Here is a 20,738-nt window from a genome sequence, read left to right on the forward strand (position 1 = left end):
GGGAAAGGGAAATATTTTGGATCTTTCTAAGTATAATTTGCAATTCTACCTTGTAGTTTTTGTTGTTGTTGTTGTTGTTTAGTTTTGGGGTTTGAGGCAGGATCCCATGAATTCCAGGCTGGTTTTAAGCTGAGTTAGCTGAGGAGAACCCTAAATTCCTGTGCCCATTTGTCTAGAAATGGATCCTAAGGCCTCAAGGTCAGTCTACCAACTGACCTCACCCTTAGTCCAGAAAGTTGTACTTTTCTTGTTAATTTTTAATGGATCAAGCCTGGCTTGAGGTCATCGCCACATCCTTGTTCCCTTGATGCTTAATAATGATGCTTCTTCAGACAGACAGGGGCCAGCATGATGTATTTCAAGTGAAATAGCCTTCAAAGTAGCAAGTAACTGAAGCCACCTAGAGAAAAACAAAACTGGACCCATGGCGATGAGGTCACAACCTCGAGCCAAATTCATCTGGAGAAAAGGCATTTTTAGAAACCCATGTAGAGTGATTAAAAGTAAAGGCAAACACGTATTTGCTCTTTGCGGCAGCCAAGGGCAGCTAGGTAGGCTACTGAACAACTGGGAGCTCCAGTCTTGCTCACAGAGCCTGAGCAACGGTTAGCCTTCTGTGGTTCTGGTGTGGCCCCCCTGTGTCCCCTTGAAGAAAGACCACTGAGAGGGAGGCAGTGTCCATGAGTAAGAATTAGCTGTTTATTCCTCATGCTAAAACCTAAAGAGAAAGAAGGCTCTAGCATGTTCCACTCTCAGAAGTTCCAGGTATCAGTAGGTATGGTTATATGGTACGGCTATAATAATGGCGCTGGTGGTATACAGTGGTGCTCAGTAAATAATCACCCAATTGTGTTCCCCAATAAAATAGCTCATTCTTATATACAAGTCTTGGGCCTGGAGTAAAACTACCCCAAAGTCCTGCCATTTACCGCGGGAGGTGTGGCCTTATAGATATTCCCGGTGCACGCATTGTATAGAGTCTCATAAACGGGTGATAAAGGATGGGATGGATATTGTCTCCAGGCCAGGGAGTTAGGCGCTTCCATCATTTATGAAGTGGCATAGTCTAGTCTACTGTGTAAGGAATGGTTTAGCAGTCCCTGTTCTGAAGACTTGACACTTCTCATGTGCTGTCCTTTCTTTAGCAGGTGTCTTCTGCGGAGGTACGCATCGGGCCCATGAGACTGACGCAGGACCCTATCCAGGTATACTTCTATCCCTAAGGAGGGGCTTTTCTTTTGGGGTACATGGCTATATGAAGAATGTTTAGTAGTTTTCTGATTTAACAACAGATAGCCATCTTTGCCCTTCCCCGATATGTGTGTGTGTGTGTGTGTGTGTGTGTGTGTAATATTTGTGTGTGTTTGTCTTATCAGTATCATAATTCAGAAATCAGATTGGTTTTTGAGGACTTAAATATCACCTTACTTTGCCCAATGGATTGTGGGGGAGAATCACCCAACATCCTTCTGCCCACAGAAAGGGAGCACATACCATGTGTTGAGGTATGACTTTGCTGAGAGCCACAGCTGGCTGCGACTCTGGCTTGACCTCAGCACTATGAGTTTGTGCATATTGTTTCCTTCCTCCATCTGACGTCCCCGTTGACACAGGGAAGATGAGATTTCCCTTCTCACAGAGGACTCTAAATGCAGCAAAACTGCCTTTCATGCCCTTGGAGAAGACTGTCTGCATGTGGAAGATACTCAAGACTGGCATCTGGTGCTGTTGTTTGGGGGGGAAAATGATGTGGGTACAGTATGCATGTTGGTAATTGTTTCGGTCGATCCATATTTTTATTGATGAATAAAGATGACTGGACCATTCTCTTTTGTAGTTCACTAATAACATGGTAGAGAGATGATAAGGGTCTGAGGAACAGGGAGTTTGCTGTGAGATTGTTTCTCATAGGAGTGTCAGAATCTGCACCCCTTATAGTCTCACCAACAAGAACAAGGGCAGTAATAGACACGCCAAAGTGGTCTAGAGAAAGCCCATGAGGCTCAACCCCACACAAAGAACTGTAGGCAACCAAGGGATGCTGAGAGTGGGAGAAATAGTCTTTCCTGAGGAAGAGCACACAAAATGGCACACGAAATGCTTATCCAATACCAGATGGTCAGCACTAAAAACATACATATGAGTAACTGTTAGCAAGGGGACAGCGAAGCCATCAAATTGGATCACTCCACGGGTGGAAAGGCAGGTTTATTGGGGGAATTTTAAACTGTGGTGGCTTTCTCGGGGACAGAGAGGATAGCAAACCGTGAGGAAAGCCTCGCCTGTTGTGAAGGAGTCTGTCTGCAGCAGGAGGAAAGCCAGGAAGCAAGAACTGGAAGTTGGAGTAGTTGGAAGTAGAGGACTGTGAGCCCAAAGAGCCTGGAAGCTGGCATGGGGACTTCGATGTGTGCTGTAGGTGTGTGTTAATAGAGAAGTAGCCGGCTCTAGGCTGTAGCGTTGCTGACAAATAGAAACCCACTTCCCAAGTTTCTGAGCAATGTTGATTATAGACTTTTGTTTATCCACTAGCAGTCCTTCTGTTTACCCAGCCAGAGGCCAGCCTGAACTGAGTCCAGGCTGTCATTTACAGCCTTGTCAATGTCGCTGTCGTTTGAGGGGCTGGGGGCCCACTTTGGACCTAACAGTTCTACGTATCAATAATTATTGAAAAAAGATGTCATGAATTGAAAGAGGGCAAGGAGGGGTATATGGAAGGGTATGAAGGAAGGAAAGGGAAGGGGGAAAAGGATGTGATTATATATAATTCTAAAACTAATAAGAAGTAATAAAAACTAAACAAGGAAAAGAAAAAACAAACCATGTCTAAGCTTCTCTTCTTGATCAGGAGCCAGGGACCAAGCTCTATAGAAAATAGCTACTTATCCAATTGATATTAGTAATTCTTAAAAATAATAAATAAAAGTTTTGTGTCCCCTGTGGTGATTTAAGCAAGAAGCCTATGAGACAGTAGGCGCTGAGACAGAAGAACTGGGAGCCAGAGCCAGAAAGGCCACCCACAAGCAGGACCAGCCAGCTCTAGTGCTAACCATTTGGTAGCTGTTACTCTCTCAGCCCTCTCCCTTCCTGCCTTTCTTCCTCCGTTTACATCACCCCTATGCGGTAGCCCAGGGGGCCTGAGCAAGTGTGCCTCTTCCTCATCAGCTGTAGCTTGCCAGCTCCTGGACAGGGCCCCAGGAAGATGCAGCAGGCACGCCACCCAGGCTACAGATGAGAAGGAACTGAACTAAAGACATGCTGCTTGAGTTTCGAACAAAGGAAAAATAATGTTTTATAGATGTTTGAAAGGAATAACAGATTTAGGGAAAATAAAACAACAAAAGGAAGAGGCTTAGCTTGGGAAAATTTGATGAAAACAAATTTAGGAGCAGAGAGAGGGAGGGGAAAAAAAAACACAAGCCAGCTATTTGCATAGAATGCAAGCAAATGGAAAATTCTAGTAATCGGTCTTAAGGGGACGCAGTTTGAACTCCAGTTCTGAATCAAAGCAGTGATGAATAAGGGGGCTGGTAGTGTGGGCTCAGTCTCAAAGCCGTTTCCACAGTACTTCCTGGGGGACTAATTCAGGCTCACATCAATCCCATTTGCCTCCATTTTACCCTGTGCTGGGTTGGCAATGCAGGCTCATGATAAGAATGTAATTTGCCAAACCATAAACTATTATACTTGCTTCCATCAAATATTATCATTATGCCCTATTTGTTTCAGAGAGCCTCCCCCCACCCCAGGAGCAGCACTGCAGACACTGTTTAAGCCTGTATTTAGCTCTTTACGCCCGTCTTTCCCTCGGAACACCGTAACTCATATTTACATATTTTCCCTCCATATTTATGTGTCTATTTCTAAAAGTCACCCTTTCCTTGAGTGTCTTTAAGACTGACTCGAGAAGTATATTGTAAGCGTGCTTCTGAAATTCATTCTCATCATTTGGCGTCTCTAGATGTCATACCGGGGGATTTCAGGGACTCCCTGGCCTGACCTGAAGTCCTGCAGGTTTGTTCTGCCTTCTTTGCAGTATTCTGTGGCCTCACCCTTTCCCTTGAGCTGGGCAGTCCATTTTGAATTAGCTTTGTGACATGAGATAGGAAGTGAGTTCCGTTCTTTCCAATGGGCTGCCTAGTGCCCCAGCAGTGCTAGTTCAAATTACTCTCGCTGCTGAGTTGTCTTAACAAAATAATGGGCAACCAGGGGGCTGAGAGCTGGCTGATTGGTTAACACACACTGGGCTTGCGGTGGACCCAAGTTCAGTTCCCAGCACCCATGGTGGGCAGCTCACCAGTCCTGTAGCTCCAGTTGCAGGACCTTCTAATGCCTCTGGCCCCCATGGGTTCTATACGCCTGTGCACATACCCACGCTCAGACACACACTTAAAAACCTTTTTTTAAAAAAGTCAACTATAAATTAATTTATATATCTGTCTTTTGGCAACCGTTTGGAAATTGCAAGGTGAGTCACAGTCACCAACGTGATTCTTAGTTTTTAAGATGGTCATGGGCATCGAGATGACCATGACTTTGCTGAACTCATCTGTGAGCTCATACAATACTTTTTAAAAATATTCATTTATTACCAGAGTGCCATGGTGTGTGTGGAGGCCAGAGGGCAGCTTCAGACAGTCCTTTCTTACTGCAGGTTCCAGGAACCAAACGTCACCCTTATCTGCTGAGCCATCTTGTTAACCCCATACAGTCTTTCTTTTTTATGGAGCCCTTGAAATGTTTTTCACGTGTAAAATCATGTGATCATTCTTCCTTTCCGAATCTGAATTCTAAAAAATTTGCCTAACAAATTTAAGGACAAAATGTATTTAGTGTTTCCCTTTGGTTTTGTTTTGTCCTCTCTACCCCCAAAATGGAGCTGTAACTCAGCAACAGAGCCCTAGTAGAGCCTGTGCAGGGCCCTGGGTTTGATCACCAGCACTGAGAAAAGCAGCTGTTTTTTTAAATTTAATTTTGTTTATTTATTAATTTATTAATTATTTATTAAAGATTTCTGCCTCCTCCCCGCCACCACCTCCCATTTCCCTCCCCCTCCCCCGATCAAGTCCCCCTCCCTCGTCAGCCCAAAGAGCAATCAGGGTTCCCTGCCCTGTGGGAAGTCCAAGGACCGCCCACCTCCATCCAGGTCTAGTAAGGTGAGCATCCAAACAGCCTAGGCTCCCCCAAAGCCAGTATGTGCAGTAGGATCAAAAACCCATTGCCATTGTTCTTGAGTTCTCAGTAGTCCTCATTGTCCGCTATGCCTGGGTATGAAAAAGCAGCTGTTTTTTTTAAAGGTACTCCCACATACTTTACCAAAGTTGCATCATTTTATGTACTAACGGGGGCGAGAGCCTGTTATTCCCAGGGCAGTGCTGGATTTTGGCTTTAATTCAGCTTCAGCTTCCCTGTGGATGCGGTACATAGACAGCAGCTGAGAGTTTTCCCATGATCAATAAAAAGCTTTTTCATTTGATTTTTGGCTATTCCAATCATTTCTATTTGGCTAAATCTTCTGTCCATTTTTTTAAATTGAGTTAATTTTTCAAAGATGTTGAATTGAAGAAATTTTGTGTGTGTGTGGTATAAGCATGTGTGCACGTGTGTGGGTGGACATACTTGTGCGTGTGAATGTGGAGGCCACTGGTGGATGTCATGTGCTCTTCTCTGTCACTCCCTGTCTTTCGTTTTAAGGCATAGCTCACCAATTTGCCTAGACTGAGCAGGAGGTTGCGCTTCTCTTTGCCACCTAGCCCTGCGGCTGCAGATCCCGGCTGAGACCGGTTTTTACATAGGTGCTAGGAGTGTAAACTCAAGTCCTCACAGTTTACAACAAGCACTTTAGCCAGTGAGCGACCTCCCCAGAGAAATTCTTTATATATACTGGTTACAAATTCTTCAACAGATTTTTTTTAAATTATCTTTCTCCTAGGCTGTGGCTCTTTCCTTCATTTTCATAACTCTGGCTTTTGGTGAGCCAACGTTTCATTCAGATAAGAACTTACCTTACATGATACATACATACATGCATCACACCTGCTAAGAGGTCACATGCATATGTATGTCACACATACTAAGAGGTCACATGCATACGTGTGTCACACATGCTAAGAAGTCACATACATATGTGTTACACATGCTAAGAGGTCTAATTTTAGCACATCTCAAGCTACATTGTATTTCTGTCCTTTCCAATATGATCTGTCTTTTGCTAGATTAGCCTACCATTTCATAGCCATTTCTCCATAATTGAAAGCGGTTGCCTGGAAGACTCAGTCTTTCAAGCGTAGTAAAACACATAGTGGGAATCCACTACCCAGAGAAAGGACTAGAATGTTAGCCCCGTGGCAACACACCCAGAGTGATCAGAGATGCACGGAGGAATAGTGAGAGCCCACTACCCAGAGGAAGGCCTGGAATCTTAGCCCCGTGGCAACACACCCAGAGTGATCAGAGATGCACGGAGGAATAGTGAGAGCCCCCTACCCAGAGGAAGGCCTGGAATCTTAGCCCCGTGGCAACACACCCAGAGTGATCAGAGATGCACGGAGGAATAGTGAGAGCCCACTACCCAGAGGAAGGCCTGGAATCTTAGCCCCGTGGCAACACACCCAGAGTGATCAGAGATGAACCGAGGCAAGAGTGCGTGTGGTGCCCGAGATGAGTCACTTGGCAAAGTGCTCGCTGCTCATGTTTGGGGACCTGTGTTCAGGGCACGGCGGCACACACCTGCAATCCTAGAATGAGGGAGGTAGACCCAATTCCTGGGCTCACCAGCCGGCTAGTCTAACCAAACTGGGGAGCTCTGAGTTCAGCGAAATACATTTTCTCAAAAACTATGGTTGAGAGGGCTGGTCAGATGGTCGGTGGGTAGTGGTGTCTGCTGCCATGCCTGACAAACCTGCTTGGGTCCTAGGACACACGTAAAAAGAGAATTAACTCCCAGTGGTTGTCCCCTGACTTTCATAAGAGAGCCATGGCACATGACGGCACACACACACACACACCTCACACTCTTATACACACTGATACATACACACGAGCATGCATCTCTCTGAGTCGGGGGGGGGGGGCATAGAAGAGTTTTTTAAATCTTAAAAATATGTAAGACTTTAAGAATCTGAGCCCCTACTATGTGCAGACTCTGTGCACCATGGGTGGAGATGGCAAGACTCTCTCCGGGCACAGACAGAGGTTCAAGCCCTCTCACAGCAGCGGTATTGCTAGCTGGTCATGGATTCTGTTTCTGCTGCTGGTTTGGTAGCTGTATCAGAAAAACAAACCTATGCCCTAGTGCTTTCATTTTTGTTTTTGTTTTGTTTTGTGGTTTTGCCCCCGCCCCTTGGAAGACAACATCTATTCTGTCATTTCTTTGTAATGCTAGAAAATATAAATTAGCTACATCAGTCAAGCTTGGGAGGAGATAGGGAGATAAGAGTATCTCGGTGTGTGTTTGCTTTGGGAACACATTTCTGAATTCACCAGGGGGAACTGGGGTGTGGAGCATGGGGCTGAGACACTGCACACATGCCGCCAGGAGCCCAGGGAGAGCAGAACGTGCTAGAAGAGCAGTGTGAGCTGCGTCATACATCTCCCGGGTGAGTGGATGTGACTCACTGAGAGAGCCATAGTCTTCAATCTTGGCCAGAAAAGAAAACGTAAGCGGGATATTATGAAGCAGTAAATTCATATCACTGTGACACTGTCTGGAAAGCAAGCAGTCTCTTCTTTATCCATGCCTGAAGCATGCTTATTTCCCCAGCGTGTAGAATCTGCCTGCCTCTGCTTAGAGCCCTGGCCTCACTCCCCTCACGCTGGGCTTTCCTGTGAACTTGGAGCTGGACCCCCACAGCCGTGGCCTAAGCTTTTCCTCTCAAGGCAGATTCCTTCCAAAAGTGTTCTCTTGTGTTTACATGGGCATATTTTTTTTTCTAGAGCCATTAAATATAGGGTTTTGTTTGTTTTGAGACAGTGTCTCTGTAGCCTAGGCTGGTCTGAAATTCACTGTAGCCTACATTAGACCCAAGTGCTAGGATTATAAGCATGAGCCACCATGCCTGGCTTTCACTTGGGTTTTATATGTCAGAGAGTACATGGCCTTGTGACTAGCTGACTGCCACATCAAGGAGGGAAAAGTTCCTCGTGATACTACCAAATTGTCCCTTCTACCTAGCCGAGCCAGTCTGGGGTCATCTTGGCCTCAATTTATACCATTATTTGTGTAACTATAGATATGTCTCTTAGTCATCCTCCGAGATGAAGTTTGCAAAATGACAATGGTGGCCACATTCAAAGAGTTACAGAAGGGCTATTAGATAAAAGAGTGTCTCAAGTTTTTTGGGTTTAGTCACTGGCCAAAAGGAAATGACAATCAAACCCATTTTTCTAGAAAAATGTATGCTAAGTCCCAGGTCAGTACTTCCCAACCCACCCCTTTACTGGCTCTGTCTCAAATCAAATTGGCTAATAGTTCAGTACCCTGTGGGTTCATCTTACATCGTCTCTGTGTGTTGATATGCCTCAGATGACCCTTGCTACCTAGCGGTGTCTTACAACCCAACAAACTGTTATAAAAGTTGAGTGTTTCACTATTGATGTGTTGAGTCTATTTGAAGACACACAGGCAAACCTTTGTCAAGAAAGAGTACAAATCAGGGCCCGAGGAGCCGGCTCTGGGGTTAAAGTTCTCACCATGCAAGCATGGGGACAAGTTGAGTAGGCAATGCCTGTGACTCCAGTCAGAGACACAAAGTGGGGATCTCCATAGCAGTCTGGTTGGGGACACTGCTATATTGGTGAATTTCGGGTTTGTTTGTGAGAGAGACCATGAATAAGGTAGAAGAGAGGTCAAAGACGATTCTCAACATCACCTCTGGGCATGCACCTCTGGGCATTGTTCTAGCATAGGGTGAACAACAAATGGAACTTTATGGTTATGAAAAAAATTTTGACAAAGTTCTATGTGTTGACAAGCTAGAGAAATTGTTCGCCTGGCAGACAAGGACTTTGCACATACAACCCAAGGTTCACCATGTGAAGAATAGTTAGGTATCTCTAGACCCCCGACGTCAGAGCACAGTGTCTTAACTGTTAATAGTTAAGTATAGACCACACCGATAGCCCACAGATCATGTATAGCATGATCAGTAACCATTCGTGTCACCCTTTCAAGATCTCTGTCACTGGTTCCTGCCCACCTGTCATTCGGATAAAGCAGGGACAACTATGTGTGCTGTTGTGTTGCCCTCCCTGTGTTCATTCCTCATGTGTGGAGGAATGAACCAGAAAGCCCAAAGCAATCCGTGAGAAGTGACGGTGCTGCGACCTGTCACTCAAATATAAACAGAATTAGAGGAGAAATTGCTGCCCGGGGAGAATGCTGCTGGTGCTATCGTCTTTGAGGGACACTGGACACAAAGCCAGTGTGAAGGCAATCAGTTAATGCGATGAGGGAATAAAGGGCCAGCCAAACATGTCACATTCATTAAAGCTTCTTCAGGGATGAAGTGTGATGGCGATACAGAGGACCATTTGCCAAGGCTTAGAAGAGATGCTATACCTCACTATCAGACTCTGGCTAGAAGGTGACCAGCACTGCTCAGCTCTTCTTTAGTAGCTTTGAGAGCTACTAAATCTCAACGACAGTGTGCTGAGCAAGTGCACTTTTTTCATTTGTCTATATTATTACTAAGAAGCCAAACCTCACAGGGTTTTGACAGAAACCTTCAAAGGTCACAGTGTTTATGCAGACTGTTCTTTGGCCATTTATGATCTAGTTCTCCCATGCAGAAGAGGCTGCCTATAGTTGTGTTCTTACTTGAACAGAACCCAACATAACAGAGATCAGTCCAGAATGAACCATGTTTGCTTATAGCTCCTGTACGTTCAAGGAAAGCCTGGGTAGTCAACAAGACTCTGGGACTGTAACTTAGGGGTGGTAATTGCCTAGCAAGTGTGTGTTCCTGAGTTCAGTTCCTAGTACTGCAAACACAGACACACAGACACACACACACACACACACATATATATATATACATATATATATAGAACACACACACACACACAGAGAGAGAGAGAGAGAGAGAGAGAGAGAGAGAGAGAGAGAGATATTCAATTTTTCACAGGATCCAAGGAAGAGTTGCAAAGCCGTGGCTTGGAAGAGGGGCAGTGGGGCCCGGCTGCCTCTGAGCACTTTGACAGTGAAAATTTCAAGTCCTTCCTTCAATGTCTCCACTATTAGTGGCCACAGTTCCCAGTCATCATCCTCTGCGTTTCTCTTCTTGGAATCCACATTTCTGGAAATGGGATACCCTTGAACCAGCTGTGATCTTAAAGATGGTGACTCGGATCCACCACTTTCTTGGAGAAGAAATGATTTTCTAGAGATAGGCCAGCACATTCCAAGATGGTTACTATTGTGTTGTTCCCTCAAAGCTATGGGTTTCCATTGTGCTTTTGGGTTGATTTTTCTAAATCAATGTGCTATAAATGGAAATAAGTTTAAGTATCACCCAAAGAAATGTTCTAGTAAGTACTTTTCTAATATAAACACTCCATTTCAAATGTAAAATAGATTATTATTATCAGTAGTAGTTTTATTGTTATTCAGGTAAGCTAATACATCATGAAAATATGCCATTGAAAATATGGTTCAAGTTTCCAAAAGAAAGGGAAACATCACACTAATGGGAGCACTCAGACACACTCCAAGTTCACTCAGGGGTCCCGGGGACCAGGAAGTGACAGGTGCAGATGCCTTCCTATGATTTTATGAGACAATAAGGGCAGGCAGCATATGCAAGTTTAAGACTGGCACATCTGGACAATTGGGAAATTTTGGGGGCCGTGGATATAGGGATTGTTTCTAATTTGTAGGTGTCTGGTCCTGAGCTGATTAGGGCAGGAGGACAGTGTCCAAGTGCCGGGGCAGTCAGGAATCCATCAACTCTTGAGAATTCCTGTCTCCCTCATGTCAAAGTCCTGGTGTCAAAACATCCGAAAGGCATGTGTGTTAGTCGGATTTCTCTGTAGGATCGGAACTGAAAGAATGAAACCAATACACATAAACACAACACACACACAGTAGATGTTCAGGAAATATTTCTGGAATGTTGCTTCTTACTATTTTTTCAAAAAGTGGAACATTCTAATCTTGTGTAAAGACATACGCCATGAATAAAATTCACTGACATCTGTAGCATACTCCAAAAGGAGAGAATAGACTTGTGTTCTTATTGGACCAGTCAATATTGAGTCATAATGATACACAGGGGATTTATCAGAGTGGATTATATACTGTGATCTGAATAGTCCAACCATGGTTGTCTCCCAGTAGAAAAGCCAAGGATCTAGTAGCTGTTCTGCCCATGAGACTGGATGTCTCAGTGGTCCCAGGAAATCCTAGAGAGCTGCTGTTCTTCAGTCTGTATTAGAATCCAGAAGAAGTGGGTTCTAATACCATCAAAGGAATGCCACAGCCACAGAATAGATGAATGAGGAGAAACAGGCAAAACCTAAAATCTCCCTTCTCCATTTCCTTAATGTAGGTAGCCATCAGAGAAGGTGTGACCCAGACTTGGGAGGGGGTCCTCCCAGTTTAAGCAGTCTACTCAAGAAAATCCCTTACAGGTGTGCCCAGCTGCTTGGATTTAGTAGATTCTACATGTAACCAAGTTGATATAACCAAGATTAACTGTCACAGCATGGTTAATGCAGTCTCCAGTTTAAATCAGTCTTATGCCTAGTTTTTTTTTGTTTGTTTTGTAAATTGGCCAAGATGACCTTCCTATGGTGTAGCCCTCTGCTTCACTTGTGACCTTTGCCCATCCTTCCTCCATCTCACCTCGGTCACACTGGCTCACACTGGTGCTCAGAAACCCCAGACACCCCAGACATAGTCATGAACCTCTTAGAGCTGTGGTTCTTAACCTGTGGGTTACGATCCCACTGGTCATCTAAGACCATCAAAAAACACAGATATTTTACATTATGAGTTATAGCAATAGCAAAATTGCAGGTATGAAATAGCAATGAAAATTTTATGGTTGGGGGCCACCACAGCATAAAGAACTGTATTAAAGGGTCACAGCATCAGGAAGGCTGAGAACCACTGTCTTAGGGGCTTCCACAGTTCTGCTTGGAGAACTACCAAACATCAACTCCTTTCTTGAGCACCTGCCCCCTCCCTGTGCTGATACCCACTCCAGAGCTCCCTCACTCCACCTGCTACTTTTGAGTCCAGCCTTTAACAGCTGAGCCATCTCCCCAGCCCTGCCTGCTACTGTTTACTATGACAAACAAGGAGTTTTTATTTTGTCCAATAACATATGCTAAGGGATTTTTTAAAGATATCAGGAATATAGTATGTGTTCAGGAAATATCTGTGGAATAATACCTTTTGATGACTTTTTTTTTTTAAAAAAGCGAGACCTTCCAGTTTTGTGTAAAAACACGGGAAATGAGAAAGATGGGTTGGACTCTGTAGTATAGTCCAATAGGAGAGAGTAGATTTGTATTCTTATTGTACTGGTCAGTATTGAACCATAATGATCCCAATGAAATGGGTGTGGCTTGTTGAGATTCTGGTTTATAGACCCATCACATAACCAGACGGATGTGAGACAAAAGATTCTGTCAGCTTTTGGCTCTGGGCTTCTACACATTGTTTCTCGTATTAATATCACAGTTGCACCAAGGAGAAGGCTCATGACTTTTTGCACAAGAAAGCTTCAACCCAGTCTTACTTGTTGTCCTTTCCATAGTAACTGTTTGATCTGAAGGCTTTCTTTCCAATGTCGTGACCCACCAGTCAACACCCTTCACCTCTCTGGGGAGAGCTCCCTCCTGCCTCTTTCTTCTAGTGGCATCTCAGCGTCTGCAAAGGTTAGGAGCATCTCAGGCTGGAGTGGTAGACCTTGGTCAGGGTGAGCCCTCAGAGAAAGAGAGCCGCCCCATGTTTTCTGGCAGATGGTATTACATCATGTGCGAAAAATAAAAAAGATGTTAAAATCATGCTGAAAAAAAGCCCCAGATATTTCTGCTCCTGGAGACATGATACTTGAGAAAACAGAAAATTATTCAGAGTATGAGATGATTGACATAGATGTATATTTGGATATTTTTAATGTTCAGGGATTATTGGGGGGAGGTTTAGGTATGAAGTAGTATTGTGATTTTGTCCTTATAGGAATGAATCTTTCTGCTTAACAGATATGTGTGGATAAGATTACGTTGATTGTATTTAACACACACACACAAGATTTGGGATAGAGTAGTGGTTCTCAACTTGTGAGTGGAAGCCCCCACAGGGATCACATATCAGATGTTTACATTACAATTCCTAACTGTAGCAAAATTACAGTTATAAAGTAGCAACAAAATAATTTATAGCTGGGGTGTCACTACAACATGAGGAACTGTATCAAAGAGTCAAGGCATTAGGAAGGTTGAGAACCACTGGGTTAGAGGGAGGGATAGAACAAGCCTCTATTGGCTAGTAGTTAGCTATTGTTGGAACTGGTTGATGGGTGGGTGAAATACATTATATTATCGTGTCTACTTCCTTGTGGATTTCTAATGTTCAAGTAATACAGTATTTTAAAAACATAATGGTAGTAGTTGGGCACTGTGGCTTTATTTCTGTTCTGATTATAAATGAAACACTTTGGGTGTTTTACCGTGACCTATGGTATTGCCTTAAAAGCCCTCCATGCTGAGAGAATACTGTTCTAGTCCTAATTGTTTAAACTGGAAATGGATGCTGGAGCGTGCCTTAGCAATGTCTTCGATTCTTGTGTTTTTGCATCACACCCTATTGCTGAAGGATGCCTCACGCCTGCAATATCAGGATCGTAGTGAAGACCTTTGCAGTGGTGCACACCTGGAAACCCGGTTACTCAGCAGGCTCAAGGGCTGGGACTTCAAGGCTATCTGGGGCTTCCTAGCAAGAGCCTTTCTCAAAAATAAAACAGGAATAACCTTCTTGTAGCTTTTATAAAACCAGTTACTGTCTCAACTATCAAGGTTTGACCAGGCAGCTCATAAGTGCCAGCCTTCTCCTGGGCGGAGGAACATGGCAAGGAACTGGGCTGGCCACCCTCGCTCCCTGAGGCTTCATTCTCAGTGCTCAAGTTAGACCCTAAAGAGGTGCAAATGGTGGTAAGGCTTCCCTACCTCCCAGCTGCCAGAGACTCTGAATGCTGAAGAGTATCATCATGGCACCTGCCTTCTTTTCCATGGGTGGGGCTATTCTCTGCAATGAGGCAAAGAGAGGCAAGCCATCCTCAGTTTGGTTCCGTCAGCCTCACAGTTCATGATCAGTCTTTTGCCATGCTGGCAAGAGTCGGGTGTTTACATTAATCTCTTCGGTTGTTGTCAGTACTCTGAAGTTCCGGTGTCTCTACAGCTATTTTAGTGCCACGCACAGGAAGCCTCCAGGGACTTGGAAGCAAAAACCATTTGCATTGGACCAGATGTGTGCCTTTGCAGATTACCATGCTACCTGCAGAACCCATGTGACTTATCCTGTCTGTAATGATGCTGTTTCCCTCATTTTAAAGATAGAGCTGATTGCAAGAAAACCTGCAGCCAGCAGCATCCACTCCTCACTAGAATGATCGAGCACCTACCTGTGTCCTACCCTCCTTCCTCCCAACTAGCTCCTATCCAAGAAGAGTTTGGAGAGCCCAGGCATTGTTGGAGCTGAGCCCAGACAGCTTTCCTCTGGAGCCCTGTGTTTAGCCAGTGTCCCCACGGCCTGTTTTCAGTGCTGTCCAGAGGGTGTGGATTTCGGTTCAAGATGCTCTTCTTTCTGTTTCAGGTTTTGCTAATCTTTGCAAAGGAGGATAGTCAGAGCGACGGCTTCTGGTGGGCCTGTGACAGGGCTGGCTACAGATGCAACATTGCTCGCACTCCAGAGTCAGCCCTTGAGTGCTTCCTGGACAAGCATCATGAGATCATTGTGATCGATCACAGGCAAACCCGAAACTTCGATGCAGAAGCGGTGTGCAGGTACCTTTCTCCGTCTGAGTTGCTTAGTAACCCCCCCTGATCGGCTCTAAACGAATTTCTTCTATAGACAGCTGTGGGTCCCAGCACTGACCTGAGAGTCATAGATCTGGATTGCCAAGACACAGGCTATGGCTCCTTCCTACAGACGCATCTTGCCTTCCCGTTCCTGCACATTTGAATTGCATTGAATTTGGAGGCTAGACTCGTTCTACAGCTTAAAGGATGGTCCCCCACCCCTCCCGAGTATTGCTCATCAAAGAGTCATTAAAATTCACACAGTTTTTACTACACGTAGTTTAGATTTAAAGTAGATATTTTAAACTTCATTATTCTGTCCCAAAATGAACATCAGAAATGTGTGAAGCAGAGATTTTTTTCCATACGTGACACAGATGGGTAGATCCTGTAGCAGGCTTCCCAGACATGGAGGGAGGAAGGCAGTCACTTTAGTGGCAGAGGCTTCCCGGGGCCCATGCCCCCACCTTTTCATACAAACGCTTGCACTTCAGGGAGCAAGCACCTGTCTGGTCATAAGTAGATGCACAATGTTAACTGAGCCATTCAACAGAAGTTGACTGCTTGGACCTCGGCCTGCAAGAGTCACGAATTAATTGAGAACAGGACAGAGTCCAGTCACATATGGGGCCAGACTTTTATTGAATAGTAGTAAATTAAAAATAAAGAAATTGATTCTTATAACTTTTAGTATCCTGACAAAAATATTAATGGATTAAATTTTTTTTTTTGTCACAGGCTTTGCCTTGTCTTGTTATTTTTTGATGACTTGCATTTTCCCAAAGAATTTTTAATTAGCCAGTGGGGTTTTTGTGGGGTGTTTTTTTTTTTTTTTTTTGTCTTGGTTTGGGTTTTTGTTGTTGTTGCTGTTGTTTTGTTTTGTTTCTCGAGACAGGATTTCTCTGTGGAGCCTGTCCTGGCACTAGCTCTTGTAGACCAGGCTGGCCTCCAACTCAAGGAGATCCGCCTGCCTCTGCCTCCCGAGTGCTGAGATTAAAGGCGTGTGCCACCACCGCCCGGCTACTAACCAATGCTTTATCAGTTTCAAATCTTACCTTTCTCCATAGAAATATTTTCCTATTTAGTAACACGCACACATACAAAATGATATTTTTACTATTAAGAAATATATTTTCTTTCTAACCAGGTATAATGGAAGACTTCAGTTATCCTAGCACTTGGGAGACTGAGGCAGAAGGATTACTGAGTTCAAGACCAGCTTGGGTTACATAGCCAGACACCATCTCAAAGAATAAAAAACAAACAAAACAAAATATATCTTCTTTCTAAATGATTTTCAGGCTGGAACTGGGTTTTGGCTCTTGCTTACTCGTCTCGTATGGCTCTGTAATCAAACACTGCTTCAGGTGTACAAGGGCAGGTACACAATAATTCAAGACAAGCGTCCACTAAGGTCTAGATGGATAATCTTTGTATTCTTCCTTAGAGATAGAGGCATGATGTTTGTGTCTTTGTTACAGGGCTCAAAAAGGCAGCAGGGAATATGAGGTCGGGAGGAAGTTCTATGTATTTATGTGCTAACTGTCTATTACTGATTCTGTTAGAGGCAGCTAGATTCTTATATGATTGACAGCCAGCAGTGTTCTGTACTGAAGTGAGCGGTGGACATGCGCCAATAGAAGTACATTCCCTTCTGTCCTCTGTGGGCCTAGGTCCTCGGCCTCCCTTCATTTAGCATCCTGACCCAGACTGACACACCTCCAGATCTCCCTTAGTCTTCTCACCAGGAAGATGTTGGAGTCCCTCTTAACAGCAATTTCTCTGGGGAGCAAGAAGTAACCCGAAAAGCAGGGGCCAGTCACAAAGGGAGTCAAGATCCTGCTCCCACTCAGCATGTTCAGTATGTGAGTTAGCCTCTGTTCCCACTCAGCATGTTCAGTATGTGAGTTAGCCTCTTGTCTAAGTCCGGGCTCTTAAGAAGGTGACCTAGCAGTGTGTCCCCATCACGTCACTAGGGGGGAGAAGCTATGTGAAAGGAAGATGGATACGGCATCTCCCTGGATCTCAGAGAGGGCCTCTTGGATGCTGTATTTTTTCTCATCATATGGGAACTGGTTCCTTTGTGAGTGTCTATACATTAGGCTCCCACATGTAAACCGAGTCTTCTGGAACCTGCTCTGTGGGAGGTTGGATGGGAACCGGAAGTGACGAGCACCAACACTGGAGTGGACCTGTCTTGGTGATACACGGTTCCTCTTTGAAAGATCTCAAAATAAGCAGGAGTCAGACCACAGGTACAGGTTCAAACGGTCAGTGCTGATTTCCATAGATTCAAGAATGTGGCCCTTTATTAAAGGCTTGGCTGATTCACGGAGCCCTGACCAGAGCAGTCTAGAATCTGAGCTTGAGCAACATCACACGTCTTGTGAGGGTCACAAACCTCAAAATATTACAGCCTGTGTGTGTTTGTAGTCTATGGAATTGCTAAGGAATACATTGACTGTCTACAGGTGGTCCTAGTTCAGCAATCTAATTTCTCAAGGCCAGCTGATGGCCAAGTGCAGAAGCATCAATGACATAGTAACTGGGAGAGGGACACTCTTTGAGTGATCTTTAGCAGGATTTAGGCTTCATTTGTCTGCCTGTCTGCCAGCAAGCGCTTTAACTTTTATTGTTAGATCAATTTTATTCTGCTATTTTGATATTATCGTTGTTAATCTTATTATTATTTTGTATGATCTCTTGTTTTCAAAGGAAAGTAATCCAACCTAGTTGGCTGCCTAGGTACCAACCGATCATCGAAGGTCTATAGTACTGCCATGCTCTTAAAAAGAGAGTCAGATTTCCATCAGAAAACAGGAAATTCAGGTGGAATTTGCCAGTTTTGAAGCAGAAAACTGGCGAGTCTGGCCTGTTGGAAAATTGCTCAGGAGTTTAAAACAATTACAAAACTAACTAACTAAATTAATTAATTAAATATGTTGTTCCAGTTTCCAAGGTCATCTTTCTTTGCTGCCTCATGTGTGTTCTGAAACTTTTTCTTTGAAGGACGATTTGATTTGGTACCACAATCAGTGCAGAGAAGTTTCCACAATAGTTTTAATGTAACAGAGCCCAGATCGCTGCTTTGACTTGATACTTCTTTCTACAGGTCAATCCGGGCCACCAACCCCTCTGAGCACACCGTGATCCTGGCTGTGGTTTCACAAGCGTAAGTCCACCATCTACCCTACCCCAGCATGCCCTGCAGCATTCTGACTCCAGCAGCTTCTCCCACCCCCAATAGAAACTCTCACTTCCTTCGGAGGCCCTTACCCCCAGCAGTACCTCTCAATACCAGCAGTACCCCACGCCAGCAACACCTCCCACCCCCAGCAGGACCCCACACCCTCAGCAGCACCCCCACTCCCAGCTGCACCCTCACTCCCAGCAGCACCCTCACCCCCAGCAGTACCCCACCTCCAGCTTCACCTGCGCCCCCAACTGCACCCTCACACCCAACAGTACCCCCACCCCCAGCTGTACCCACACCCCCAGCAGCATCCCACCCCCAGCTTCACCCTCACCCCAGCTGCACCCTCACCCCCAGCAGCACCCCCACCCCCAGCTGCACCCACACCCCCAGCTGACCCACACCCCCAGCAGCACTCCACCCCCAGCTTCACCCTCACCCCAGCTGCACCCACACCCCCAGCAGCACCCCCACCCCCAGCTGCACCCACACCCCCAGCTGACCCACACCCCCAGCAGCACTCCACCCCCAGCTTCACCCTCACCCCAGCTGCACCCACACCCCCAGCAGCACCCCACCCCCAGCAGCACCCTCACCTCCAGCAGCACCCCACCTCCAGCTTCACCTGTACCCCCAGCAGCACCCCACCCCCAGCTTCACCCTCACCCCAGCTGCACCCACACCCCCAGCAGCACCCCACCCCCAGCAGCACCCTCACCTCCAGCAGCACCCCACCTCCAGCTTCACCTGTACCCCCAGCAGCACCCCACCCCCAGCTGCACCCACACCCCCAGCAGCACCCTACCCCCAGCTGCACCCACACCCCCAGCAGCACCCCCACCCCCAGCTGACCCACACCCCCAGCAGCACCCCACCCCCAGCTTCACCCTCACCCCAGCTGCACCCCCACCCCCAGCAGCACCTCCACACCTAGCATTACTATTCCATCTGAGACACTTACATGATGCAATCCAGGTTTTGAACCAGCTTTGTGAGGAGCATATCTTAGACTGTGCAGTGCTCCTTCTAGAACTTGCTTTGAGGGCTTTGTTTTCCAAGTTTCCAAAAATATTTAGGGTGTTTTTTTTTTCCTTCTCTCTCTTATATAATTGCTGTTAGCACGTTTTCACACACTTCAGGGGGAAAATAGGTTTCTCATCAACATGACATGCCAAAAATGAGTAAGAAAGCTGAGAACTCTGGAGAGGACGTTGTTCTAGTTCATCTTTTAGACAGGAAAGTGCCTGAGTTGTCACTTAAGAATGTGGCATGGGAGTACAGAGGCGCCAAATCCATCGCAGGAAAAGGATTGTGGGGCTTAGGTGAGGACCGTTGTGTGGCTAACAGCAGCCCACAGACTTAGGCTAGTTGTGGACGACAAAGAAGATTGGCCTGACTCTCGGTAGAGAGACACCCTGGGATGAGAGACTGTTCTCCTGGGATTAGTGTCTGGAATGTTCTGCACTTAAAATGCAGGGCTGGCTGAGAGGAAGAAGTAGTTTGTGTGTGTGCCACAATACTTGGAATTCTTGCCAGTGGCAAAATTTGTCATAGTCAATTAATGGCTGTTATTAGGTTCAGAGCGACTACGGTCCTAATCAGGGCCCAGGACCTGATGGACTTGGCTCTGCTATGGCATTTGGCACGGATTCCACCACGAAGAAGCAGACTGGCCAGCAGCTCTGACAATAAGGTCTGGGATTTTGCAGGGCAGCCTGGCCCAGGGAGAGTTGAAAGGAGTGCACTGTAACAGGTCATGCTGGCACAAGAGGAAGCCATGGCGGCAGGGGCCTGCCCTGAGCAGAGCTCTGTGTTGAAATGTTGCCCAAGAGGCTCTTTGCGTGATGGTTTCTATGGGTTGCGGTCCAAAGAAGGTGAAGCTCTGTCCCCGTGGGTGCCGATACCCGCTGTCCTGGTGGAAGACTGGTTCCAAAAAGAGTGAGTCGGGACCTGGTCAGCCTCCTTCTCCACTTACCTCCAGAGATCTGAATAGGATCCTTGCCCATGATGCTGGGAGACCACACTACGCAGCATCTCCCAAGTTCGCTTATTCCCTGGAGTTCAAAATGCCTCTGTCCTTCTCATATATTAAGAATGTTAAGCTGGGCGGTGGTGGCGCACGCCTTTAATCCCAGCACTTGGGAGGCAGAGGCAGGCGGATCTCTGTGAGTTTGAGGCCAGCCTGGTCTATAAGAGCTAGCTAGTTCCAGGACAGGAACCAGAAGATACAGAGAAACCCTGTCTCGAAAAAAAAAAAAAATGTTTACGAGTCCTTGACTAGGGGTGGTTTTCTGTGGCTTGTTATGATACTTCTGTTTATTTATTATTATTATTATCAAATGCTTCATATATAGAGAATGATGCTAAATTAGTGCCTCTGTCTTCACCATGTAGTTTAGGAAGTGGAAGATTACTACACTGAGTTTTTGTACTACCTCATTCATAGAAGGCAGAAAGTCGGGAGTCAGGGAAACGATTCCTCTGACAGGAATCACTATGGGAAGAGTCACAGACGAACTGGGTC

The 20,738-nt window shown here is 45.7% G+C and overlaps 1 protein-coding gene across 5 annotated transcripts in view; it reads left to right on the forward strand.

Moving 5' to 3' along the window:
• The window catches only part of Pde8b (phosphodiesterase 8B), a 228,299-nt gene that overhangs the window by 134,569 nt on the left and 72,992 nt on the right, over window positions 1-20,738 (forward strand). For 3 of the 5 annotated variants that reach the window (XM_041663659.1, XM_041663656.1, XM_041663658.1), the window contains exons 2-4: window positions 1,146-1,205; window positions 14,816-15,006; window positions 18,134-18,193. In XM_041663659.1, the coding sequence (XP_041519593.1) occupies window positions 1,146-1,205; window positions 14,816-15,006; window positions 18,134-18,193 (311 nt within the window). The remainder of the gene's footprint in view (window positions 1-1,145; window positions 1,206-14,815; window positions 15,007-18,133; window positions 18,194-20,738) is intronic. The other 2 variants (XM_041663660.1, XM_041663657.1) reach the window with 1 other exon arrangement.

The sequence above is a fragment of the Microtus oregoni genome, unplaced genomic scaffold (genome assembly GCF_018167655.1).
Source record: "Microtus oregoni isolate MIOR12 unplaced genomic scaffold, Mior012 000014F_ref0000157, whole genome shotgun sequence".
NCBI classification, from domain to species: Eukaryota; Metazoa; Chordata; class Mammalia; order Rodentia; family Cricetidae; genus Microtus; species Microtus oregoni.